The sequence below is a fragment of the Anoplopoma fimbria genome, chromosome 6, assembly GCF_027596085.1.
Source record: "Anoplopoma fimbria isolate UVic2021 breed Golden Eagle Sablefish chromosome 6, Afim_UVic_2022, whole genome shotgun sequence".
Classification (NCBI taxonomy): Eukaryota; Metazoa; Chordata; class Actinopteri; order Perciformes; family Anoplopomatidae; genus Anoplopoma; species Anoplopoma fimbria.
Genome location: NC_072454.1, coordinates 8,204,636 through 8,231,740, shown reverse-complemented (window position 1 = coordinate 8,231,740; position 27,105 = coordinate 8,204,636). Strand labels below are relative to the sequence as shown.

At 38.2% G+C, this 27,105-nt stretch overlaps 2 protein-coding genes across 3 annotated transcripts; both read right to left on the bottom strand.

The window, feature by feature from the left end:
• Positions 1–2,747: 2,747 nt before the first annotated feature.
• Positions 2,748–12,616, bottom strand: perp (p53 apoptosis effector related to pmp22). The gene is made up of 3 exons (XM_054600323.1): positions 12,164–12,616; positions 6,172–6,312; positions 2,748–4,660 (listed from the first exon to the last, which is right to left on the bottom strand). Exons 1-3 carry the CDS (start codon positions 12,366–12,368, stop codon positions 4,449–4,451), a joined length of 558 nt encoding a protein of 185 aa, XP_054456298.1. The 5' UTR covers positions 12,369–12,616; the 3' UTR covers positions 2,748–4,448.
• A 1,927-nt stretch (positions 12,617–14,543) lies between these two features.
• Positions 14,544–25,610, bottom strand: LOC129092237 (transmembrane protein 26-like). Of its 2 annotated transcripts, none has more exons than XM_054600098.1 (6): positions 25,329–25,610; positions 24,023–24,122; positions 23,821–23,907; positions 21,281–21,489; positions 20,449–20,540; positions 14,544–16,839 (listed from the first exon to the last, which is right to left on the bottom strand). In XM_054600098.1, exons 1-6 carry the CDS (start codon positions 25,517–25,519, stop codon positions 16,547–16,549), a joined length of 972 nt encoding a protein of 323 aa, XP_054456073.1. In that variant the 5' UTR covers positions 25,520–25,610; the 3' UTR covers positions 14,544–16,546. The 2 variants fall into 2 exon arrangements, with proteins under 2 accessions (XP_054456073.1, XP_054456074.1); XM_054600099.1 differs by having other exon boundaries at positions 25,309–25,379.
• Positions 25,611–27,105: the final 1,495 nt, after the last annotated feature.

Genomic DNA, 27,105 nt, shown 5'->3' with positions numbered 1-27,105 from the left:
AGAGTATCTTATGTCGGCATATACTAGCAAAGCACAATCCCTTTTGTCTTTTTCAAAAAGGCACAGTACCCGACTGGAAATTGGGGGTTTATGCTAATCACAAACATGGCTGTCTACTAGTAATCCAAGTACTTTACATTAATCTATAGGCTTTATAATACGTACCTATATTCATCCTCCAGAGTCATAAGCCTCTTGTGTTCTGACAGTGTGGCCAGTCCCTTATAGTGACTTCTGAACCCAGATCCATCCCTCAGAGCCCCAAAAGCCTTGAGGCCCCGTTCTGGTATGAGGTGGCAGAACAGCGGGGAGAACCCTGAGGAGAACATCTCAATGTTCTTCTGGCTCTTCTTCTCAGCGGAAAGCACCTCGGAGGCGGATTCGAAACCAACCCCCTGTGAAAATCACTTAGTGTCGGGGTGAAGGCTGACATTAACTTTACTTTGTTTCATTGTCTTATATTTTTTTTGGTGAGGGGACACTTCTCCACAGACATCTTTAAAAGCTTAAGTTAAACCCAAGGAGCCAGGTGGAAGCTGGAACAGGAGCTGGTTTACTGATCAAGCCTGACCTCTAGTGGCGTTCATACAGAGACACAGACAGATAGAAAGCAAACACTGACATAGTGAAACTTAAGACTGAGGTGATACCAGAATCTCTTTCTCTTTTCACAACTAGAGGGCAGGAAAGACATTTGTTTTTTTATTTAATTATTAATAATCAAAGGAAAATCGTTCTGCAGTGGATGTCATCATACCACCTTTCTCCAAAAATGACAGCTAAACTGATACTGTAAAGCTAAAGGTGTGTGGATCTATTAACATTCTCCACTTATTGTCAGCTTTTTTCATGTTGTATTTTCTTGTTTTGCTCTACCTCTCTAAAATACAGCACCACAATATGTTAAAAAATGCTTTTGGACAGGTGGTCAACATATTGTGATACATATTGGAGGGAAACTGTCAATGGGCGAGTCAATACTGACGCAAATGAATGAAAGCAGTGCTGAAATGTGACTAAATGCATTTACTTTTGTACTGAACTGAAGTACAGTTTTGATGTACTTGTACTATGATGACACTTTTGACTTCTACTGGACTACATTCATCATTAAAGATTCAACTAGTGGTTCCCAATATATTTGGTTTGTGACGCTTTACAAAAAAACGATATGTTAAAATGTTTATAAGCTCAAAACTTCTCAGATGTTTTCCTTTAAGTTACCTTATGAGGCCCAAAAAAGTAAAATTATCACAAAAAACAAAGATTAGAGAACATTAAAAAATATATGTTTATGAATTAATGTGGCAGAAATGAATTCTTCTTTCTGCCCTCCCCTACTAATGACCAAACCTCAACCAGCTACAATAATAATAAAATACTTAAGCATTGATCAGTATTAATGATAAAATATGGTCTTAATTATGTATCAGAATCAGAATACTTTGGAAATTTTGGAAATCACATTGGGCAGAGTGAGCCCTTTTTATACTTTAAATACATTCTACTGATAAACACAGGACTTTTACTTGTCATGGAATATTTTAAGATTGCTGTATTGGTACTTTTACTTAAATAAAGTATCTGAATACTTCTTCCACCGCTGCTTTTGAGTGACTATTAATGTAATGTTAAGATCCTCCTTTGTAGTCCTGTAGATTAGGTGTTGAAATATAATGTTGATTCTCATATTTAAGGTGGTTTTGTGACAATTTTCCTCAAATGTTGATGGTGTTTTTAGTGTTTGTGGAGAGTCGGTACTAGAGGCATATTTTATATTATACACCTGTGGTTAATACAAGCTTGAACATGTCAGTCATTAAAGACAACAATGGAGCATCAGTTTTCTGACGTGATGTAAGATGAGACGGGACACACTAACAAAATGAAAAGTACACTAACAAAATGAAGTGTCTATTGTATTTTTGCTTTTCTTTTACTTTAACTTTATACTTGTTACTCTCCCTCCTCCCACAGTCTTTCATTTACTCTCTCTTACTGTCTGTCCTCCATTCCCTCACACTGCATTTCTCACCCTCATGTCATTTTCTTCCCTCCCCCCTCTCTCCTGAGCATGTCTTATCTCTCCGAGCTCCTTCACAGAGAAACCAGAGCTGTCAAGACATGCTGAGCAGAGTCTATTTCTCACACAGGCCAGTCCCAGGGTGTGGCTCTCTCTCTCTCTCTGTGTGTGTGTGTGTGTGTGTGTGTGTGTGTGTGTGTGTGTGTGTGTGTGTGTGTGTGTGTGTGTGTGTGTGTGTGTGTGTGTGTGTAAGTCGTAATTCATGACTCACATCTGTGTGTCTGTATGTTGTATTTCAACTAAGCCTGTGTGTGTGTGTATGTGTGTGCGTGTGTGTGTGCGTGTGTTTGTGTTGACAACCCGATATGAGTCTGAGTACAAACACTGACAGAGGAACATCATTTGCATTCAGGTGGCAACTGGATTTTCTGCCCAGCCTGACTGACATTGTTAATAAACAACTGAAACTTGCATATACATGTAGATTTGGATCAGTTTCGAAACGTAGGTGCATTTCTGGTGTTTTTATGCTATTTATTTGTATTGGCCCCTTGAGAAATCTGATCATCTTTATGTCCTACCAAAGAGGGGGATCAGATTATGAAACATTAAAGAAAAATTGTAGAGTATATGCACTTTATCCTTCTCCTCTCTCTTCCTCTTTATCCCTTACAAACACAAACATGGCCACTGTGGTGTAAAATTAGTCAGAAAACAAAACCGCTTCAAAAGAAAAGAAACTTTTTATTGCGTAAAAACACACAGACTACCAAAAATAATCAATTTCATACTACAGCAGAACAGCTGGGTAAATTCCAGGTGTGGATGAATGTTAATAACACATTCCCTATAGTACATTATATACCCATACAATGACTAATGTCTGAAAAAGCTGGCGTTAAGAGAGATTCTTGGCCATAAGTAAAAGCAAATATATATATTTTTTTTACCTCACCTTCACCTGCCTGAATCTGCATCGATTCTCAGTTAGTCAGTTATTTATGCAGCAATTTGCAACATAAATAACTTGCAAGACTCCAACTCAGATGATGACAATGGTTATAGACTTTGACTATTGATCCAATAACAATTATCCCGTCTCTTTTTACAGTTAAATCTTTCCTTAGAACTCTTTCATGTAATAACAACAATACAACTTGGTCTGGTTTGGGCACTAACTTGGTCTTGGCATGGAGATAAATGTAACTGTTGACAGGGAATAAACATGAGTCACTAAAACCAGACTGATCAGTTTGATATGACATTCAAAAACAAAAACACCAAAGAAGCTAAGGCACCGATTTAACACACAGTATGTCAGCAGATTGTACACCTTGGTCTCAACCAGCAGTAAGCCAAAAGAGCATTATCAAATCTCATAAGGGGTTTTAGAAAATACATGATTGGTCATCTGTCTGTGAATGAAAAACTCTTTTCTCTGAATGTGCTCTCTACTTTGAGGCAACACGACATCCAAAAGGAGAGTCAGAGTTTATATTGGTCCCTTTAAGACAACATTTTGACAAGTTTTTCTAAATTTGCACGAGAGATTAATTATCAAAATCAATGGAAATTATTCTGAATTTGTTTCCAGGTTAGATTAACAGAGATGGAACAACTGCAGCCAAGTCAATAAACATATCACACGCTGTGTTTACAAATCAAGTGTATTATTAGCAATGCTCAGAACCGATACAAAGACGGCACAGCAAACTCCCACAGTTAAACCCCTTTGGTAATAAGTAAAAATATATAAAACTCTGGACACAGCAGATAAGAATTATCAAAAAAAACTAAAAACAAAACGTTCAAACAAGACTGTTAAACTACATTTCCATAAATGTAGATTACATTCAGCTTCTGACTCCCAGCCTTTGCTTCCTTCTTACCTCACGCACAACAACATGCAGAATAAAAGACACGTTGAAGAACTGAGAAAAACTAATTATAAAAAAATGGGACAAAACCAAATTATGATTAATAATTATCTTTTGCATCCTGTGCAAGTTTTTAGTCCGAGCTACTTTCCTACCAAGGTTGTTCTAAAATAAATCAAGCTAAAGCTATGCTTTACACATAATTAATTCCCTTAGGTTAAGTGCACTTGGGTGATCTTGCATTGAGAGTTACTGGTAAAAAGTACAGATACAATGTGGAAGATGTCTCACTCAAATGCAGAATGGTAAAAAATAAAGACTTTATCTAAAATAGAGGTTTGTACATTAAAGCAGATGTGACATCCAATTACAGTCCACTTCCAGTAACTTCTGATCCACGACCGAACCAAATCTAACTGAACTGAACTGAGTCTTCGTGGATCTTTGGTGAAATGGTACAGTGTAAAAACATTAATTTGCCAGCGCGGATCCAGCTCAGAGTGGAACGTGGAAATGTCTGTAAGTGGGTGGGTGTGCAGGTTCAGTCTTTAAGCAGAGGAGTAGATGTATTTGGTCTTGGCCAGGCCGCTCAGCTCATCCTCGTAGCGAGGCAGGCAGCAGAAGAGGACGGCACAGCCGATGCACAGGATGGTGGCTCCCCACCCGAAGCCGTAGGCCCAGGTGTAGTAATAGTGGCCCTCGAAGAGCTCCTCGTTGAACTTGACGGGGTAGATGATGAGAGCGATGATCTGGAGAACCACTGCAGAGAGACAGAGAGAGGGGAACGTTTTAGTCAGGCCACCGACACTGACAGCAGGGTGTGGAAAATACCTCCACATGAGCGTGTGAAAGTCACATCAACATAATGATAGCTGTGACACCGAGGTGAGTCAGTAAGAGCAGAAGAGGCGCTGCAACTGATGGTCGCCTCTGACTATTTAATTTCGAGAAAAAAGTGAGACACTGATTTGACTTGTGAATCACTTTTCTGTAACAAAAGCTCTTTACGCCCTCCAGCAAAGACAGGAGAGGCAGTGAATCAGGAGTGACACTTCATCCCAACACAAACTGTTTTAATAATCATTAACATTCATTCTGAAATTTTGTGACAATTTCTGAAGAACTTCATCTGCTTTTTTGCCTTGCCCTGTATAATTGTGTGCGTCTCCTTCTCAGACTTTCTGTTAGGTGAGTCAGTCACATCAGCAGCTCAACCAGCTGTTCCCATGGTCACACCAAAACCTGGCCCTTCCCTCATTCTGTAGCAAAATGTCTAACTCACTTTCTCCACTCCCTTTGTTTTTTAATGACTTCTTCTTTCTACGTCAAACCTTCACACATCCCCGTGTTCATCACTTCTCTTTGGAATTGAGGTTTGGTTTTCCTCCCTTGATCACTCCCACTTAAATATTATTTCCAAAGAATGAATTGATGAATATTTTTCTTTCAGCTGTACCATGATCGGCATTAGATGTGGAACAAAATTACCTAACACATGGTCTTATTAAATCAATTTGAATATCAATATTTAGGTTCAGAAATAGACAAAATGATAATAAAAATCATAAAATTCTCGCTTGACACAAAGCTCATTCCTTTTTTGGTACAATCAAAATGTGTAACAAGTATGTCATTTTTAAGTTGTTTAATTATTCTTTAATCAGATATATATACTGATTCAAATCATAAATATGTCGATTTTAGACCATTTTATTCAGGCAAACTTCCTGCATGGCTGCTTGTTTTTAAAAACAATTGACATTTGAGAACTTTGGCTTCTTCTCTTAAGAAGTAAGAAAATATGGGGTTTTTTTGTGATTTAGGTAGACTGACCCTTTAATACAAGCATTCCCCTGAGGCTGCTCCTTCAAATTACAGCTAAATCGCTTAACTTGAAACATATAAGCATAAACATGTTCCCTGAGCTGCAAATAACAGTCGAGGTGTCTGTTGTCATAGTTTCAGTTTATCTTCTTTAAGTGTTGATCTTTGTGTAGTAAGTAGGGCTGTCATCGACCAAAGCAAATTCTTAGGTAACTAAGAAAAAGAGTTTTCTCCATGAAGAATTACATAAAAGCACCACTTTAAAAGGCAGCCCAGGTGGTTAGGTATTATGTTGTTCTCTAACAAAGTACTTTGGTACAATTTTGGTTGTTCTTTGTTATTGCTGACTCCATTGGAATCTACTTCAAACACCTCTAACTAATTTCCAAATATCAAAGTAGTAACACTTGCCGAAATATATAATGTTTGCGTGCGTGAGTTTCTTACCAACGATGATCAGCAGAGCTCCGATGAGAGGCAGAAGAGTGATGTTGAGCGAGCAGCAGAGAGCCACGCAGGAGATGATGAAGGCGATGATGAGGATGATGAGGCCTATGATCATCAGAGCAGCCACGGCCTGGGCCCAAGCTGAGAAATCAACACAAACAAACAAGTCAGTTACATGTTAGCAAATGGAAAAAAATGTTAAAGCCAGGACATTATTGGGAATTGAACAGAAACACACTTTTAGATTTGTGTTACTTCCTGTGATAAAAATGTTGATATGTCTATCTTAGTGGCTTTCAGTTATTTCTCTGCACTCAGAGTTATGAGTTTAACAGCTGCAGCAAGAGGTGCAAGGGGACTTTTTTTGTTCTTTGAGTAGCATTTTTATTTACAATTAATATTCTCCTAAAAAGACTGAAAAGATCATCTGATCAGACAATAACGAACACAGTTCTTTGCGGTAAAGATGCAATGTGTCCACATGGTCTTCAGTCATTGTTGCATCTTTGATTCTCTCTCTCTCTCTCTCTCTCTCTCTCAACAACATGAACTCATAGGTTCATTACACAAGGTTAGGGAGGTTCAGGCTGATATGGAAAGAGAAGGAGTCAACCTGTTTAGTTGCAACAGACACCACCGCCACACCCTGAACAACACTTTCCCGTGGCTTTGTCACTCTGCGATGTTCCAAAGACATCTACAATTACACGGAATTTGAAGTACAGATACAGTCATAGACACACACAACTCCCATCAAGCTTAGTTGCAGATCTTTGAGCCGAAAAACGTATGAAGTGGTTGATAGTTTTGAATCGTACTGCACCCTTTGTACAAATCATATAAGGCGAGATAAAACGTGTTTCAATGTAAGTTGCTGCTGAATAAGAAGAAGCTTTTACTGTGTAAAATCTGAACAAGTTTTCACAAGCCCTCTAGTACTAAAATAAAAACATGTCTATGCATCAAGCTTTACACATGCAGGTCAAATATCATCATATAAACTCTAACAAACAAACTACAGCCAAGCCCGCTGTGTGCATTTTCAGAATGCAGTTACACCCAATACGCTGTAACTGGATCGGCCAACGCCTTAAATTATTCATACCTGCATGTGTTTAGGTCATTCCCTACCTGCCTCAGCCTGAGGTATTACTCTCATCCTGCACAAACCGACACACACCAGACTCGTTCGACTGGTTCAATTCCCTTTCCGATGAAGACGCAGGGAGTAAACGCTACTTTAAGTTTCATGATATCACATTGTTACTTTATGATTGTGCATGAATTAACTAAATACAAATTTAGACAGCAGAAAACTGAAGCAAGTGTGAGTTGCCTAGTTTTGGAAATGTTGGCCTTCTCTCAAATATGATTTGACTATACGTCACACAGCTTGTGGCACTAAAAGGGCCAAAAAAACATTTAGAAAAACTCAACAGCAACGTGTCTTTCCAGAAATCATGACACATTTACTTAAATTAATACACAACCCTTGTTGTGTTCAGTTTCGGGTACGAACTATGCTTGAAAGAAAATATATTCTACATGAAACTGCTCACAACAATCTCTACAGCCAATACTTCCAAAACTAGGAAACTCACACCAAACCATTCCAGATGGATAAACAGCATTACAGCTAAGAGGAAAAATATGCATTTATGATTTAAGGGGTGAACTGTCACTTTAAAGCATACGGTTGCAGTTTCCCAAAATAAAAACAAAATGATGAACAGAATTATGTCAGCATTCCAGCATTCTGTGGTTTTGTGACTCTGTGTGACAACATATCATCTGCGCTGTGTTTATAATGAATTTGAACTTTTTTTAGGCTGCATGTGAACATGTGAGCAGTTCAATACTTCCACACACGTTACAGATGAGCGTCGGGTTGTTTTTACAGGCTAAAATGTAAATAATAATAATAATAATTAATAATAATAATTAAGCCTTTGTTAGTCCCACAATGGGGAAATTATTTCTCTGCATTTAACCCATCCCGGAGGAGCAGTGGGCTGCAATGAAGCGCCCGGGGAGCAAAACATTCATGGGTAAAACAAAGACAGGAAGTAGCTCTACTTGTTGCATTCATATGTAATATACTTAATATACCACATGTAGCTCTGCATTGTTGTGTTTTGTACTCATTCCTGATTCTTTTTTAAATTGAGGAATATTCTGCCCTTAATTATATACATGGTGAAAATGTCTGGGTGTGTGCCTGCCCCGATCACTTATACTTAATGCTGTGCAGCTGTTCAACATCTGTTTTCCTGAGATTAGACTGCACTCCTTCATTTTAAAACTGTGACTGTAAACACACGGGAACATGTTCTTAACTGCAGCATTGCATAAGGCCTCAGCCATGACAAACGTGTTTTTTCATACTACTTGGGAGTTATTTTGGGGGGGGTAAACATTCAGCCGTTGTCTTAGCAAGAATGACATTCACCAGGCCTCTTAGTGAACAGACAGCCAGCAGGGATCAACTCCCAACACCCTGCGCTTTCTGAGAAAACATTTTTAATGGGAGACCAAACCAGCCGACAGCTATTTGTGCTGGGAACATGGTGCCAGTGTTTTAAATCCTACTCATACAGAAACTTTTTAGTTTATAATCATGTGACTGGAAGTCAAAAGGTAGAGGTTCTAGAAAGTGATTTGTTTCAATTAATGTAGGAGTGGGTGACATTAGGGCTGGGCAACATATCAATGTTACAATAATATAGTGGTACAAGACTAGATATGGTTTAAGGTTTTGGACATCGTAATATGGCATAAGATTCGTCTGTTCCTGGTTTTAAAGGCTGCATTACAGTAAAGTGATGGTATTTTTCTGAACTTATCAGCCTGTTCACCAACTTAAGTCATTATTATTATTATTCGTTGAAGCACCAACGGTCAACCGTACAATATCGTAATTGAGGTATTTGGTCAAAAATATGATGATATCTAATTTTCTCCATATTGCCCGGCCCTGGGTGACATAGATTAAATCTATTATGAAAGTATACAGTAGATTGCAAGGTGAGGGTTCATCGATTCGTCGATCGACAGTAAGTTAAATTGGCCACTATATTGCTAATCCATTAATTATTAGAAGTAGTCGAGCAAAAATGCCAAACATTCTCTTTTTCTGTCATATTTGACATTAAAGTGAATATCTTTGAGACAAAACAAGGAAACAGATGACACTTTGCCATTTTCTAGACAAAACTTTTAAGAAAACTGGCAGATTAATTGATAATGAAAATAATAGTTAGTTGCACCCTTGTTATTTAATATTGAAACATTAATATATTTTGGGATATGGTGCATTTTCAGGCAATCCAATTGAAAAGCTGAAATGTCTGTTTTCAGCTAATCCAGCAATTTAAATCAATGGGTTTCATTGCATTAATGCAAAAATCATTTAAAAATCAAATGTTGCAATAAAGCTGTCGAACCAGCACTTCATTGGTAAATCGCTTGATGGGTACATATCTTCACATTGCCCTTCCCATGATGACTCATTTGAACTAGTAATTATCTACCTTTCATGCTTTCTCCCAATGACGTTCTCATGCTAAAAGAAGAAAACATGTTCACTCCTGTAGTTTGCAGGAAAAACTGCAGCTTCCACACAAATACAGGGAGTGTGTTTGGTCCGATGCCAGTATTCACTACATGGACTGCACTGGTAATGTTTGTTTCCTCAGTTTTCAGTTCCCCAACATATCCCACAAGTATTTAGACCAGAAATGTAACTCAAGAATGCTCAGAGGAACCTCACAGAAAAAACGTATCTGAGATCCAGCCAGAGGTTGAACCACTTCAGTCCTGCTGAGAGCAGCAGTATCAGTTAAAACTACGCTATCTGAAACCTCATACGAGACCAGAAAATGAAGGAAAAAATACTTCTCACAGTGTGGGAATCAAATAATATCATTTGTGTTTTAACCTCTTTTTGTTACCACTCATAATTGTAAAGATGGAGTGAAATAAGTGATGGTCGGGACTTGACTCGTCAAACCGTAACTAAACGTTAACAAACATGCACATGATAAAACAAAAAACAGAGAAAGAAGATGTGGGATTTGGAAGCTACATCTAGATAAGACAAGTCACTTCACATTGTTGAGGATTTTAACCAACAAAAATGACTACTGTAATTAAATATTATAAACATAAAGTGGACATTGCACTGGAGCTGCAACTCTATTAGTCTTAAATCAATTAAAAACAGCTATAAACTTAAATTAAAATATACAAGAGTCTAAGAAGATGTCCTACCAACAATCCCCCCCAAAAAACAATTCATTTTAAAAAGCAGCAAATTGCACCATATCAGATAATTGATTTAATAATTGATGGGCTTGTCAAAGGTTTACGAAGGCTTCCTTCACTCACAGTCAGTCTTGAGGTCGGGACTTGACGGGTTAGCACTCAGGTTATGTAATAATGACTTAAAACAATCCATATATCAGCCATCAAAAGAAAACCCTGAAATGAATCAGGAATGTAGCTCTGATGAAAGCATTCAGACTAATGTCTCCATATGGAGCCATTTGCCATTTAGCTTCTCTAGCTGACTTCCACAGAGTCTGACAAAAGCAACAGTACAGTCTTTGTTGTTCCGTGTGGGTGTGGAATAACACAAACACAACCTGAAGAGGAAGAGGAGGAGGAGGAGGAGAGAGTGAGAGAACAGAAGTCTGCTCTTTTCACAGTTATTGTTCAACACTCTTTGTGTGTCAGTGATTTAACGTGTCTTTGGTTGGAACTGTGCACTAGAGAAAAGAATCTCATTAACACTTTGTCTATAAATATCCACATCTGACAGACAGACATCCTTAAATCTTATTCTCACCCACTTTTTCAGGAGAGTAGATAAAAAACTATTTCTAATATTTTAGATCTGCCAGAGGCATAGTTGAGAGTTTGTGGTATAAAAACTTTCTGAGCGTTTCTCCCCCCCCAGCAAACTTTATGTGAACAGTTTTATTAGAATTAAAATGTAGCTGTGCTCTTTATTAGAAGTACTTGTTGTAGTAACAATAGAGCTTTACTAATATACTATCTGTGTCAGCGAGGTAAATCGTAAGCAGCTGTAGTAGTGGCATACATGTTCTGCTCTCTTGCCTTTGGAAGCAAAAGTTTAGCATTAACACAGCGACGGGAAGACTGGCCTGCTGGCTGGGAATGTGGCAGCCACAGTCACAGTGTCATAAAATGTAATCCAGCGTTGTTATTAAATCAATCTGAAATGACATCGGTCTGCAGCTCATATTGATTCACTGTGTTTATCAAAATCAGATTGAAGAAGAAAAGGTGCCGTACTTCCTGGCAGTTGTTGTTTTTAGGGGAAGCAGAGCCGCCATACAATCTGTTCCACTGGAGGACATTTTGACTTCATTATTTAAAGTATTTTGATACCTACACACAGATATCAAATGAAATCATTTGCTTTAATGGTATTTCCCTACTTATGTCTCACCCCCACGATATGAGGATTTTACTTCTTTAAAGTTTTCTTCTAGTTTTCAATCTTGGAATAACTTATGTTGAAGGCCTGAAAACAACTTAATGTGATACTGGGCTACACAAATAAGTTGAACTTGAAGAAAAGGCTGTGGTGCTTTATTAACAGCAGCATGAAATCCCCCTCATGCCTCCTGTGTTTGCTCAAGCTGGGGATATGATAAAAAAAAAAAAAAAAAAAAAAAAGTGAGTGGATCAAAGTTCAGTCCGCCTGAGTGAGTGAGAGTGCTGTAGGCCTCACTCCTCCTCCCCTCCACTCCACTGGGAGTTTTTTTTTTTTTGTTGCAGTCAGAGGTCGAGTCCTTCAAGTTACAAGATGGGATTGTTGAATGTTTACACCCCAGCCACACATACACATACCCAGATCATGCCACTGGCTGCATTAACTCCCCTTTTCTCTCCCATTCGCTCTCCTCCTATTGTTTAGGAGGACCTGTATCGGGTGTAATGGAGTGGGGAAAAAACGGACACTTACAGTTCTCCATGAGCGACTCGCAGACCCATTTGTCATTCTTGCCCCGGCACTGCTCCCACATATTGGCGTAGTGGGTCTTGGCGTCCTCGTCCTCGACCCATCCCGACGTGGCCGCGATGGCGATGATGTCGAAAATAATGGCGAAGAGCAGCAGCAGGGGCACGATCCACCTGCACCGGGGGTAGGCGATTCCGCAGCGAAACATGACCGACGATCGGAGTGTGTGGAGCGGGGAGAGGAGGTGTGAAGGAGCGCAAAGCGTTTTGGTGGAGCGCTGGTGCGGTGCGTCCGGTTATATATGGCGCTCCGTGCGTATTTACGCAAAAGAGGGTGTCCGTCAAGAAGGTGTGGTGTGGACCAATCCTTCCAGATAAAACAGCCCCACCCGAGTGTGTCATGTAACCTGTTTCGGGACCTGAAGAAGGGCTGGGCTTGTCTGGCTTTAGGAGCTGAATCAGGCCCAGCCCCATCCAATGTGTCATATTACACCCCAGAAAAAAAAAACCCAAAACTCTGCAAACGTTGAGGCGCCTGTTTAACCTGTTTGCTGACCCCAAGCAACGATTTGTAATAAAAGTAAACTTTGTGATGTGTTTTTTTTTTAATCAAGTTTGGGATTGGAACAGGTAGCTATGGACTGGGGAGTGAGTGGGTGGGTGGGAGAGATAATGCAGTACATGAAGTTACCACAAGATGACAGACCAGCGCACCCAAACAAGGAAACCTGTAGTTAAGTTCTGGAGAAATAAAGTGACATAATTACTGTATTTCTCCAGTTCTCTCTTTCCAATGAAGACTCATACATATTCTTCACCACAGAATTCTGAAGGTATTGACTTGTAACTGCCGAGGTTCAAGACCAACATGGCTATATGTTACTTCTGTGGTTCAAGACATTGGAATAAGTTACCTTTGATTATAAAATAACTAACTATTGCAGTTTTAGAAAGTTTAGGAAGTTTACAAAGTTAGTTTAGTGTAAGTTTAGTGTAAGGTCAGACTTTTAGTTAATTTATATGTTATTTGTTTATGTATTTGTTTTATTTATTTATGCATATTTGAAAGCTCATAAATACAATGGTAAATTAAACATTTATTACTTGTCAATGTGTGTTGGTATTTTACATATGTTGACACTTTAATGTATTAATTCTATGATTTATTGTCGTCACCTTTTATGAAGCTGTCTTGGCCAGGTAGCCCTTGACTTTTTAAATGTGTTGAATAAAATAAAAATAAAAAATGTGTGTGTCCTCCCTCTCATCTCAAGTGATCTAAAAAAAGACAGTAACACAAATTAAATGAAAAAACGTTTTGATCGCATTTTGAACACACTTTACACATTTTAGTTTTGCTGCCTCATTTTAAGCTGCTGACACAGCTATTTACAGACACGACACTTTACCCACCAATACATTTTTGCTTGATTTATCTTTTATACTTGTTTTATTTGTCTTAATAGCCTTTATAGTTTGTATTTATTTTGGTGTATATAGTGGTAAGCACCTTTTTTTCATACTTCATATGTAGTGACACTTGCACAGGATCAATAGAGAGTATATAATCTTGTGATAAAGGTGGAGAAACTTAACTCATGCAGATGTTTCCAAACAGGACAAAACCACTCAGTGTTAAAATGTTGTGAATAAACTGCTGTGGCCTTCAGTCGCCGTACCTCGACCCACGTGAAGACCTGAAGGAGATTTTGGTGTTTTAACACCACCATCAAAACACCAAATGAGGGGAAATCTTTTGGCAGAGTGTTAAACACCTGGAGTCAATCTGTTGCGCCTCATAACTGTAAATAACAGAACAACTCTCATGGCACTTTGACAGCAGCCTTTGTGATTTCACTGGGATATAGGTGACATTTTCTAATAAGCTTTAAGCACTTTTAAATTTAAATAAAACTGATACAATGTCTGAAACAAAAACTGTGTGAGAGCACAGAGTCAGTCATGGTTTCAAGAAAATTCTCTGATGTCCACCATGGGGAGACAGTAGTCTGTGTTTGTAGATGTAAACGATACAATCAGCAGAATGTCAGTTGGTTTTTAAGGTCGATATATTTATTTTAAATATTAAGAGTAGTTACTGTGAGGTGAACTCTTGTTTTAGGTGTCAGGTGAGAAGTGCAAACCTGCTCACTTCATTTATTCTTTGAGAGAGGAGATTAGAGTATGTATTTACGTTTTTGTCTGTTTACATAAGCAACAACACTGGTTGAATAAATAAATGCTACTGTGAAATAATACAGGATGTGTACCACAGAGACCTTATCATAAAGTATTGATTACCACTGCAGGTATAAGAGTCATATTATAAGGACATCTTTTTGCAATTATGAGAAATAAAAGAAAGCTGATAATGGTATGGATTGTTTTATTAGGGCTGTTTCAGAACAAGTACATTTGCATATAACAATGACTATAATAGATTTTGGTGTTTTAACACCACCATCAAAACACCAAATGAGGGAAAATCTTTTGGCAGAGTGTTAAACACCTGGAGTCAATCTGTTGCGCCTCATAACTGTAAATAACAGAACAACTCTCATGGCACTTTGACAGCAGCCTTTGTGATTTCACTGGGATATAGGTGACATTTTCTAATAAGCTTTAAGCACTTTTAAATTTAAATAAAACTGATACAATGTCTGAAACAAAAACTGTGTGAGAGCACAGAGTCAGTCATGGTTTCAAGAAAAAGAAAGTGGGTGTTAATTCTCTGATGTCCACCATGGGGAGACAGTAGTCTGTGTTTGTAGATGTAAACGATACAATCAGCAGAATGTCAGTTGGTTTTTAAGGTCGATATATTTATTTTAAATATTAAGAGTAGTTACTGTGAGGTGAACTCTTGTTTTAGGTGTCAGGTGAGAAGTGCAATACATTTGCATATAACAATGACTATAAGATGGTAAAAATAACTGAATGACAACATTGGATATGATACTATTTTGGGGACAAAAAATACAAAAGATAACTTGATAAAAAAAATGATACGAGTCAAAATGCACAGTTTGTGCCAAGGTTGTGTTCACATAAACCAGGGAGTAATAATACGGATTCTTTGGCATTATAGAGCCTACAGTAAATGATAGCTTTAAAGGGCATGAAGCACCAACAACTCCATCTGAGTTGATTACTTGAGTGCAATTTTAAGAGTTTCTTTTTTTAAGGCGTTTTTCAGTTTCTTGCAGTTCACAGAGATACAACCCTCAGCCAAAGTTGGCCAACAGTAACAGTAGAAAATAGAATAACTTTGAGATAATAAATTTGATGACTTCTTGACTTGTAAATACTTGGGCAATTATCCAAGATGTAAAAAATAAAGAATAAGAATTCATGGCCTTTCCTATCCAGCTCTGATAAGGGGGCTTTATCAAACCGCTAACTACCATTGAATGTTTTCACAATCAGCTCTGACTTCCTGTCTGGGTTTAGACAAGGACATTACTCTCCCTCAATCTCAGCTTTAGTCAACACTTTATGCCTTTGTGTCATCCAGTAAATCTCTCTAACTTCCTCTCTTCCTGTTGTGCCTGTGCTCACTTCCGCTCAACAACTGAAATCTGAAATCTGTCCAGTCCTTACCTAAAACAGTAGCCTGGCTTCACTCACTGTAGGTGCTGGCACTGGTGGTGCTTTGGGACAACATTTGTTTATGTTATTGTGCTGAAATGCTAAATAATGTGATATACACACCGTTTTATCATTTTTGTACTTGCTTATCTGAAGCAAGGGTTGAAAAGAATAAAGGGTTTCGTATACTGTACTGATTTTAAAGCCCCCCTGAGACAAATTTCTGATCTGTGTTAATGGGCTTTATATATTAAATAAAACATACTTGACTTGATTTTTTTTTTCTGTTTTGCTTTGCTCCCTTCTTTTCCTCTGTGTGCCCTCCATGCTGTTTGTCTGATGTCTATAATTTTAATGTCATTCCAGTCACAATCTGAACAATAAAGCCTTTTTTTATACAAAACTAAAACCAGATTGTAGCCCAGCATGTTCATGCACACATAGTCACATTTAAGTACTGAATAAACTGTAGTGTTTTCACAGAGTTTAGCTCCAGAGGGACTGAAATGTCACTGAGGTTAAACATAAGCTGCTAAGTCAGATGCTGAGCAGTCAAGGGCGCAATGACAACTTGGCAACTTTATCACCTTGCAAGTCTAAGAAAATGGTTGTTCACAGTTTTTTGTTCACAACAACGTTAATTGACCCCACAGAGTTAATTACATTGTGAGAATAAAACAGAAAGCAAGCATTGCCTTCTCTTCTTTCTCCAGTTGCAGTTCTTACCAGTCTGATGTAACCGTTCAATTGTAAGTGTAAAATCTTTACGTCTCACTGATTCCCCCAGTGAGATGTCTCGTCAAACACATGGAATGGCGCTGCCCCGGCTGGCTCTGCTGCGGGAGTTCTGGCAAATAACAGTTAACCTGTACAAGTTCAGTATGACCACCAGGAAGTTCTTGATGGCGAAGAACATCAGCATCTGGTGGACGATGCTGTAGAAGGTCATGACAGTGAGTCTGACCACCAGGAAAGGCCCGTCTTGGATGAACAAGGCCTCCACGATGCTCCATATGTCCGTGCTGTACTCAAACAAGATGGACACCTCCTGGGTCCCCTGCTCACCCTCACTGTCTGGCTTGGAGTTCACCACTTTTAAGAATAAGGAGACAAAAAAAACAGGACATCAGAGACAAAGAAACAGTCTGTTGTATCGATTTCTTTGTTTAGTTGTTTAACCTGGATTTAACCTGGGGCATGCTGCATGATCTGGCAAACATGCAGATTGCCAACATGCTTATGGTGAATCGTCCAAGTGACTCTCTTCTGTTTGTGACAATAATCCCTGATGTGACTGCAGAATTGTATTGAATAGAAAACTATTCTGAGGATTTTAGGAGTGCAGGGTGTTTGTGGCTGGAGTTTATCTTGTTTATAGATAGCTACAAAACTGTGTTGTGTCTGTCTTGGTGACTTTTACCAGCAAACAGCATGTGGCTGGTATTGTACTTACTTTGTGATACTATGTGTTTATCATCAAGCCAGAATAGGATTGTGGAGACAACGTAACGGGAACTATCACAGAAGCGGTTTTGAGTACTTTGCCAGGTGTTTATGTCTGTGGACGGATTGTGTCACAATGATGCAGTCATGAAACTTTACATTTGTGTAGTAAAGAGAAAGAAAAAGAATGCCGGGTTTGCAAATTGGTGTGGTTCAAGCAAGGGTGGAGGACACAGGGGATAGGCAGTATTGGCCCCTGCCCCACCTGACACCCCTGGTTAGGGTTATTTAATTGATATAGCTTGCTCGTTGCACTGCCGTGGTGACCACATGCTCTTTTTTATTTATTGAAAGCCTTTTTGATTTAATTGTCAGATTTTTTCCTCTTTTCTGGTTAATTTCCATACATTTTTACACAAAACTTTTACATTTTCTTCGGTAAATTTCATTAAAGAAACTTTAGTAACATATTTAAGTACTCTTTAAATCCCTGATCAACATGTTGCCTCTGTCTGTCAACACTTGGACATGACTGCACAAACGCTAACAAAAAGACACATCCATGTTACACAAACTGAACCCACTGAAGGAAAAGCAGCGTCATTTGTAAAAACAACAGAGCACTTTTGCTTGATTTATCTTTTATACTTGTTTTATTTGTCTTAATAGCCTTTATAGTTTGTATTTATTTTGGTGTATATAGTGGTAAGCACCTTTTTTTTCATACTTCATATATAGTGACACTTGCACAGGATCAATAGAGAGTATATAATCTTGTGATAAAGGTGGAGAAACTTAACTCATGCAGATGTTTCCAAACAGGACAAAACCACTCAGTGTTAAAATGTTGCGAATAAACTGCTGTGGCCTTCAGTCGCCGTACCTCGACCCACGTGAAGACCTGAAGGAGATTTTGGTGTTTTAACACCACCATCAAAACACTAAATGAGGGAAAATCTTTTGGCAGAGTGTTAAACACCTGGAGTCAATCTGTTGCGCCTCATAACTGTAAATAACAGAACAACTCTCATGGCACTTTGACAGCAGCCTTTGTGATTTCACTGGGATATAGGTGACATTTTCTAATAAGCTTTAAGCACTTTTAAATTTAAATAAAACTGATACAATGTCTGAAACAAAAGCTGTGTGAGAGCACAGAGTCAGTCATGGTTTCAAGAAAATTCTCTGATGTCCACCATGGGGAGACAGTAGTCTGTGTTTGTAGATGTAAACGATACAATCAGCAGAATGTCAGTTGGTTTTTAAGGTCGATATATTTATTTTAAATATTAAGAGTAGTTACTGTGAGGTACTTGTTTTAGGTGTCAGGTGAGAAGTGCAAACCTGCTCACTTCATTTATTCTTTGAGAGAGGAGATTAGAGTATGTATTTACGTTTTTGTCTGTTTACATAAGCAACAACACTGGTTGAATAAATAAATGCTACTGTGAAATAATACAGGATGTGTACCACAGAGACCTTATCATAAAGTATTGATTACCACTGCAGGTATAAGAGTAATATTATAAGGACATCTTTTTGCAATTATGAGAAATAAAAGAAAGCTGATAATGGTATGGATTGTTTTATTAGGGCTGTTTCAGAACAAGTACATTTGCATATAACAATGACTATAAGATGGTAAAAATAACTGAATGACAACATTGGATATGATACTATTTTGGGGACAAAAAATACAAAAGATAACTTGATAAAAAAAATGATACGAGTCAAAATGCACAGTTTGTGCCAAGGTTGTGTTCACATAAACCAGGGAGTAATAATACGGATTCTTTGGCATTATAGAGCCTACAGTAAATGATAGCTTTAAAGGGCATGAAGCACCAACAACTCCATCTGAGTTGATTACTCGAGTGCAATTTTAAGAGTCTCTTTTTTTAAGGGTTTTTTCAGTTTCTTGCAGTTCACAGAGATACAACCCTCAGCCAAAGTTGGCCAACAGTAATGAGTTTGATGACTTCTTGACTTGTAAATACTTGGGCAATTATCCAAGATGTAAAAAATAAAGTTTTCTGTCACAAGAAAAGACAGAATTCATGGCCTTTCCTATCCAGCTCTGATAAGGGTAAGCTTTATCAAACCGCTAACTACCATTGAATGTTTTCACAATCAGCTCTGACTTCCTGTCTGGGTTTAGACAAGGAAATTACTCTCCCTCAATCTCAGCTTTAGTCAACACTTTATGCCTTTGTGTCATCCAGTAAATCTCTCTAACTTCCTCTCTTCCTGTTGTGCCTGTGCTCACTTCCGCTCAACAAGACGCCATGAATCACACTGAAATCTGAAATCTGTCCAGTCCTTACCTAAAACAGTAGCCTGGCTTCACTCACTGTAGGTGCTGGCACTGGTGGTGCTTTGGGACAACATTTGTTTATGTTATTGTGCTGAAATGCTCAATAATGTGATAAACACACCGTTTTATCATTTTTGTACTTGCTTATCTGAAGCAAGGGTTGAAAAGAATAAAGGGTTTCGTATACTGTAGCTTCATTTGTAAAAACAACAGAGCACTGTGCATTTAAGCTCGAAGTGCTCTAAATGCATTCTGATGGTAAAGCTACTCATGTAAGTATCACTGTGAAGAATCTTAACAAACATTTTTAAATTATTAAATGTTGGGTTATGAATAATTGAGATCATTAGTGAGGTTGTCCTTTCCGAGAACAAAGTAACGCTATTTCTAATCACATTCTAATGTTCTTTCTTTCTGTCTTTCATGAAACATTTTGCTTTGTTCCCTCAGACTTGAGAAGGCAGATTTAAGCTTTTTGTGTAATAAATTGCAGATGATATCTGCTAGTTGAGTCTTGCCTGATAATGGCTGATTCCTCTTATCTTAAATTCAGATCTGGAGCCTTTGTTAGTCCAAAGCTATTTATGTAATGGACGTGCGACACTGGATTTCCTCCTAAAGACTGTCAGCAATTATACAAACTCCTTAAATACACCCTTCCTGTTAGTGTTTTATTTTTGTGGTAAGTCATTTTTTTAGACCTAAATGTCTAAAAGTAGGGACATTACCATGGCTCGCGAAGTGTAAACCGATTTTTGGGTTCATCATTTGACAAGGCTGGAGATAGAGGAGCCAAACTGCTTTTCACTGTTTACTTAAAGCACTGGCCTGGACGCTGCTGACTAAACATTTTGTTTGGATTTTCCCTCCTTAAATACAGTACACAGCTGTAACTGCTTAATAAGCACCAAAGTTATTGATTTAAAACATAAACACACACTGACCAGCCATATGTAGGGGGAACTGCAGCATGCTCCAAGTCCATACACCTAAGATGATGTAGATCAGCTCAGGACTGTTCTCTCTGGAAAAGACACTAAAAATATAGTCAAAGTCAGTCCCTATAGTTTCAATAAATGTCAATGGGAAGCTGCTTTTTACTAGTTGATGCATTGATGTAATGTTATGATTTGGGGACACCGATAATGTAAGGTTGCCTTAAAAGTTCTTGAGTTCCACATCTTTGTGTCTATTGTTTAAAGTGGCCCTATTATGCTTTTCCACTTTTTACCTCTTCTTTAGTGTAATATATATATTTTTGTAGAGTGTAAAACCTGAAGTCCACGCCTAAAAGGAGTTACCCTCCCCCTCAGAAGCTCCTGAGCTGCCTGAAACGGCTCGATTGAATTCTCTCCTTCACTTCCGTAACTTTATGAGGTCATAATGTTACAAAAGTGAGGTAAAACTCCTTCCGGCTAGTTTGGTCCGCCTTCAAAAAACAAAAGAGAGAGACGGAGTTGAAGCTCTGGAGTTTTTTTTAAATGTGAAACGTTGACCAACCACAACAGAGCGGGCTAGCTAACCAATCAGGGCAGACTTTGCCTTCTGGAGGGACGAGCAAGCGCTACAAAGGAGCATTTCAGAGAGAGGGTGAGAAGAGGTGCTGCAGGACAGCCAGGATGAGAAAAACAAGGCTGATTATGAGCATTAACACATGTAAACATGTTGTATCTGTAACTTGAGATAACAATATGCCGCCGGAAAATAGCATAATAGGGCCTGTTTAATCAAAAGTGTGTGAACATATTTATATGCAATACATGATTAGCCACCCACTTGACATCCGACAGCGTCTCAGTAGTAAATTCCAGGATGTCTGCCGCAGTGCCAACAAAAATGAGGAGAAGCTGCGACAGCTCATTGCGCGTGACTCCGCCTCCCAGCGGGAGGAGCCACTTTCCCACGATGAGGAGGATGAGCAGGACCTGATGAAGACCCAGGATCCAGTGATTGGAACAGACGGTCGTTAACACCTGGTTAAAATTCTGGAAAAAGAGGAGAGATTGAGAGTTATTTCTTCGTCAGTAACTTAATGGTTTGCATCCTTCAATATGCAGATAGCTCTCAGCTCATGTGATGCTACTAGTTTCTGGTTGATATTTAGATTTATATCCCTGGTATAGCTGAAATAGGCAGAGATTTCTTCCTCCTCCTTTTACTCCATTTACAAACCCTGTAATATTTGTTCTGATTGATGTTGAGTCCTAATCCAAAAAGTCATTATTTAACGAAAAAGGCTGGTGACATTCTATATTTTACTTATTCTCAACAAATCCTGTGAAAAGACCAAAACATAAAAATGTGTTAGTTTGGTCTTTCAGTAATCAGTACTCTGACTTTCCTACACTGAAGACGAGATTCCTTAAAAATAGGTCACAAATATATACTTTCATCTTTCATAAATAGCACAGGATACTAAGCTATATCAGGCCTTGACAACACAAGAAAATATAGGATCTCCCCTCCGAATTTTTCTTTAATGACTCCATTAATTTGAACAATGTGGACACTGTTTTTCTAATCAAAACACGGTAAAGAGCTGAGGCATTCAGCCAGCTTTTTGAGGTGTGTCCCAAAGCATTCTTATTCCCCATTATTATGGTTATTAGCCAGGGAGATAAGAGATTTTCAGGTCCTTTTGTTTGTTATTAATAGCAGAAAGCCTCTGCCCTCTCATTTTAATGACTAAGTAAACTGTTTTAGTATTACTTTAAATGCTGCTCTACATATTTTATTCTAAGGTTTATTCTCAGATCTCAGGTCTCTCTCTTCATCTGAAGCAAAGCAAAAAGACGGCTCTTTTATTGCAGTCACATCAGTGAACGTTACATTTGTGTTGTTCTTTATTTAAATGCTTCTATTGATACTGTTGGTCATAATACTTAACTAGTTTGTCTCAGAGTCTTTTTCTTACTATTTATGACTTTGCAATATGTATTTTTATGGTTTCTCTGACCTGTGAAGTTCCTCAAGGGTCAATTCTCGGACGTCATTTATTCGTCATCTACATGCTGCTTTTAGGATACATTATTAGCCTCTTATCATCCCTACTCTGATGATATTCGTTTTTTAAAGGTTGGTATCCTCTCAAGTGTCGCTACTTTATATAATTGCCAGTGCCAAGATGACTCATAGCGTTCTAATATTAAATCACAAGTAAACTAAAATTCTTCTCTGAGCCCGTGATCTAACTGTGTCAGGTATTTACTTGGTCTGCTTTTTATAAAACAATGAAACATTAAAAACATCACGTTTCTTTGGCCTATTTCCTATGCAAAAGAGGAACTGTTTGAACAAATTATTGATCATCATTGATCCGGTTATTAACACAATTGGTTGACTCTTTAAGTTCTGGCGACCGTGGCTCCAAATCTCTACCAGAGATAATGGAGAGGGGGCGGGTCTTCCCAGAATCCAGGCCTGTGTTCATGGGAAGATCCTTTGTTTCTCCCATTGGTGGTTTATTTCTGAATGGTTTGAGCCCTGGGGCTGCAAACAGCTTTGAAATCTAGGAATGTTTAAGCTTGGGAATCTGCCTAAAACTCCACTCCTAAGAGAGTAACTATCTTCAGGGATCCTGTTTTACCCCTCTGCTGGTTTCTGATCAGATCTAGGATTTAGATAACACAAACAGGATTGTACTCTTTGAAGAGCAACAACTTGGCCTCGAATGTAGTTGAAGGGATTTGGAGTTATATAAAATGAGGATACAGTAAGAAAGTCCCTTTATTATTTTAGATTTGTGACATCTTTACAGAAAATTGCAGGCAAAATGCCTCATTCAAAAGCATTAGCCCATTAGTTTACCTATGCTCTTCATTCAGGGTACTGGCTCTTTGTATATGTTTAAAAATTAAACCAAAAAACACTTGTCATCTTGTTAACTAAAACTAGAATCAAGTGATTGCAAAATATAGATAGTTATCTATGAAAGTCACATGAAAGTCTGCAAACAGGAAGCTCCCACCGCAGACAATGTGCCATTACGAATGACTCTCAATCACACTGCTCTTAATCAGAACTATAAGCAGCATTGTTAGGAAATATATCCATGTTTAAGTAATAGTTCAACATTAGCTAGTAAGCAATTTCTCAGAAATTCAAAAACTTCCCTCTGTTGCTTTATTTAGGAGCTCTTGGTTAGTTCATTATTTCATATTGCGCATAATCCAGTGTTCCATGTAAGTGTAAATGTAAGAAATGCATCATCAAAAACTGGATCCTCTTTCTCACTCTTATTCATTTATGTTAAGGGAGTATGTTCTAGTAGCCTATGCAAGTGAGGTTAAATGAATCTTTCAGTCTGCCACTCTTACCTTCAGGTAGTCCTGGTATGTGTGGTTTCTCAGGGTCTCGTTTCGATGAATCACTTTAAGCAAATTATCCCAGTCCAGATTTTTGCACTGAAAACGGTTGAAAAAGGCTTTTTACAGACTGTTTAACATCTGTCATTAGATTACGTGTTTAGAAAGACTGTTGTTTTAAACACTAAATATCATTGTTTCTGGCGTGGAGTACCTGAAGAGTGCTGGCGTTCTCCTGCTGGTGGTGGTGGAGCTCCAGGATCCAGATGGAGGGAATGATACTGATGAGAAACAGAAAGATTGGAGGAGAAAACCTGCAAGACAAAAAACATCACATTTTCATAAAGACGCATGGGGAAAAAAGATGGAAATGAAAGCTACATTTTGTGTTAAAAAGTCACACATCAGTAATTGATAAAACGTTAAAGCCGGGTTATAAATATTACAATTGTTTAGAGTTGAAACAATTAGTCAATTAGTTAACTGACTAATTATTTAACCATTTTCCAAGCAAAAGGGGCTGGATCTAGTTTTGAAATATGAAGATTTGTTGCTTTACTTTAACAACCATTCAGTGTGATTATATCATATTTTAGTTTTAGTTGTTTTTTTTTTTTTTTTACATTTTTTACTTATTCATTATACCTTTACTGTGTGATTACTATTCATAATACTTGTTTTGAACTTGTTTTTCTACTAATTTATCTTGTTTGTTCATTTGCACTATCCATTATGCTGTTATAATCCTGCAAATGTCCCAGCTGTGGGACATAAAAAGGATTATCTCTCTTATATAAAGTTAAATATAATATATTTGGGTTTTAGACTGCTGACGGTTGCAAATAAGTTCTTCTTATTGTCATTAGCTGCAGCCCAACAATGTATATTTTATTATCACTTCACTTTACTATATCAAGTTACTCCCTCGTGAATTTCTGCTTCTTGTAAGGCTTAATAATTAAAACTGGATAACAAAACACATGTTTTGGACATCTCTGAGCATGGGACAGGAAATGAATGGTTGGATGCCTATCTGCACAAAGTACAATCTAACATACTCTAGCCGAGTGCACAGTTGTATATTGTGTGTTACATAAAAATATCTGCTGTCACTGAATGTTCAACACAAAAACAACAACTCATATCTACAGATTAAATGTAAAAATGGAGGAAGGCTGTTCGGGGATGTTAAGGGGTACCACCCCATCTTCACTGTCCCAGCCAGGACCGGTAAAACAATAGCAGTAGGGGGACAGGCAGGATGAAGAGTATTTAGGGCGGTGGGGGGAAGGGTTAAAAACGGGGAAGATGACAAAAAAAATATGAAAATATTCATGCATGATATTCTAAATCTATTCAGCAGGGGAAATATCTTCAAACCAGGTTGTTAAGATTAGTTTTACATTAAAAAAAACAACAACACATTTTGCTTAATTTGCAGTAAAGTTGCACCGTCAGCATAAAAGCTATATCATTTTTACATAAATATATAACACCTACATGCACGCACCTCGTCTCACCATTTATAATCTTGTCCCCTTCGACCCTTGAGCGTAATTATCATTTCAACGAGAAGCGGCAGAAAGAGGAAAGTGAGGAACCAGTAGTTGTGATCCTTCTTCACAGATGTCACCCTCCAGACGCTGGTCAGAGAGACCAGGAGAAATAACACTCTGGTTGTAATCGCACATAAAAACTTGAACAGGCACATCTTGTTGAAGGTAAGTATCGTGCACCCCAAAAACTCTTCCAGTTATTCCTGAAAGTAAAGATCCTAGAAAAAGCCGGTGGATGCTGCCTCAACGGTGAGGGGAAAAAATGTGAGATGTATTTTTTTTTTTTTTTGGTCCAAAGTCCCCAAAGTTTAAGTCACGCCCAGAAAGGAAAGCGCGTCCAGTGTTACATGACAACAAACATGGCTGCAGGACTGAGGCTGCTAGGATGATATGATAATGCTCCTGTACTTTAAGCAGAGGAGCATTACCAGCATAATGAAGCCTACTTAGAGAATCAATGGTACAAAGTCTGTAACATTATCTTATGTTATTGAATGTATTATTAATACAACCCCCCATTATTGTAATCATTATCACTACTGTTGTTATTATTATTACAGTACCAGTCAAAAAGTTTGGACACACCTTCTCATTCAAGTTACTTTGAAGAATCTAAAATACAAAACATATTCTGGTTTGTTGAGCATTTGTTTGTTTACCACATGACTTCCGCCGGGGTAAACACTGTCCTCCGGAACCAGTGAACATCCAGGGACAGGACATTGAGATTGTGCAATCTTATAAGTACCTGGGTGTTCACTTGAACAATAAACTGGACTGGACTAATCACTCAAATGCACTTTATAAAAAGGGTCAGAGCAGACTGTATCTGCTGAGGAGACTGAGGTCCTTTGGAGTGCAGGGAGCACTCCTGAAGACCTTTTTCAACTCTGTGGTGGCATCAGCCATTTTTTATGCAGTGGTCTGCTGGAGCAGCAGCATCTCAGCAGCCGACAAGAAGAGACTGAACAAGCTTGTCAGGAAGGCCAGCAGTGTGCTGGGGTGTCCACTGGATACGGTGGAGGTGGTGGGAGACAGGAGGATGATGGCCAAGCTGTCATCCCTGATGAACAACACCTCCCACCCCATGCAGGACGCCCTGGCAGCTCTGTGCAGCTCCTTCAGCCACCGGCTGCTTCACCCCCGGTGTGTGAAGGAGAGGTACCGCAGGTCCTTCCTTCCAGCTGCTGTCAGGCTGCACAACCAACTCTGCTCCCAGCAGACCACATGACACATGACAATAAAAACACTGTGCAATAATAGTTAAAATAGTTTTTTTCTGTCTGTAAATATTATATTTCAGTTATTGTGTTTTTCTACTGTTTTTATTGCTTATTTATAATACTTGTTTGTTTATTTTTATTTTTTATTTTTCATTTCTTATTTTTATCTTGTCTTTCTTTACTATGTCTCTTGTGTGCACTTTAACTCTATGCTGCTGTAAGCCTGCAAATTTCCCCGCTGCGGGACTAATAAAGGATTATCTTATCTTATCTTATCTTATCTAATTCCATATGTGTTCCTTCATAGTTTGGATGTCTTCAATATTAATCTACAATGTAGAAAAAAATATAAAAAAATAAAGAAAAACCATTGAATGAGAAGGTGTGTCCAAACTTTTGACTGGTACTGTATGTGAACAAGCAGATTATTTATTCGGTTGTTTGAGTGCTTGGTAAAATAACATGTTCTATTATACAGTGAATATATAAAACATCCACTAATCATTTTTAAAGTCTTA

Coding starts and splice junctions, on each gene's coding strand:
- perp (XM_054600323.1), bottom strand. CDS start 12,368: ATGTTTCGCTGCGGAATCGCCTACCCCCGGTGCAGGTGGATCGTGCCC. Junction 6,313..12,163: donor CGAGTCGCTCATGGAGAACT/GTAAGTGTCCGT, acceptor TTGATTTCTCAG/CTTGGGCCCAGGCCGTGGCT. Junction 4,661..6,171: donor AGCTCTGCTGATCATCGTTG/GTAAGAAACTCA, acceptor GTCTCTCTGCAG/TGGTTCTCCAGATCATCGCT.
- LOC129092237 (XM_054600098.1), bottom strand. CDS start 25,519: ATGTGCCTGTTCAAGTTTTTATGTGCGATTACAACCAGAGTGTTATTT. Junction 20,541..21,280: donor GAGACGCTGTCGGATGTCAA/GTGGGTGGCTAA, acceptor CTATATTTTTAG/TGTCTTTTCCAGAGAGAACA. Junction 16,840..20,448: donor GTTCCCCCTACATATGGCTG/GTCAGTGTGTGT, acceptor TATTCTTAAAAG/TGGTGAACTCCAAGCCAGAC.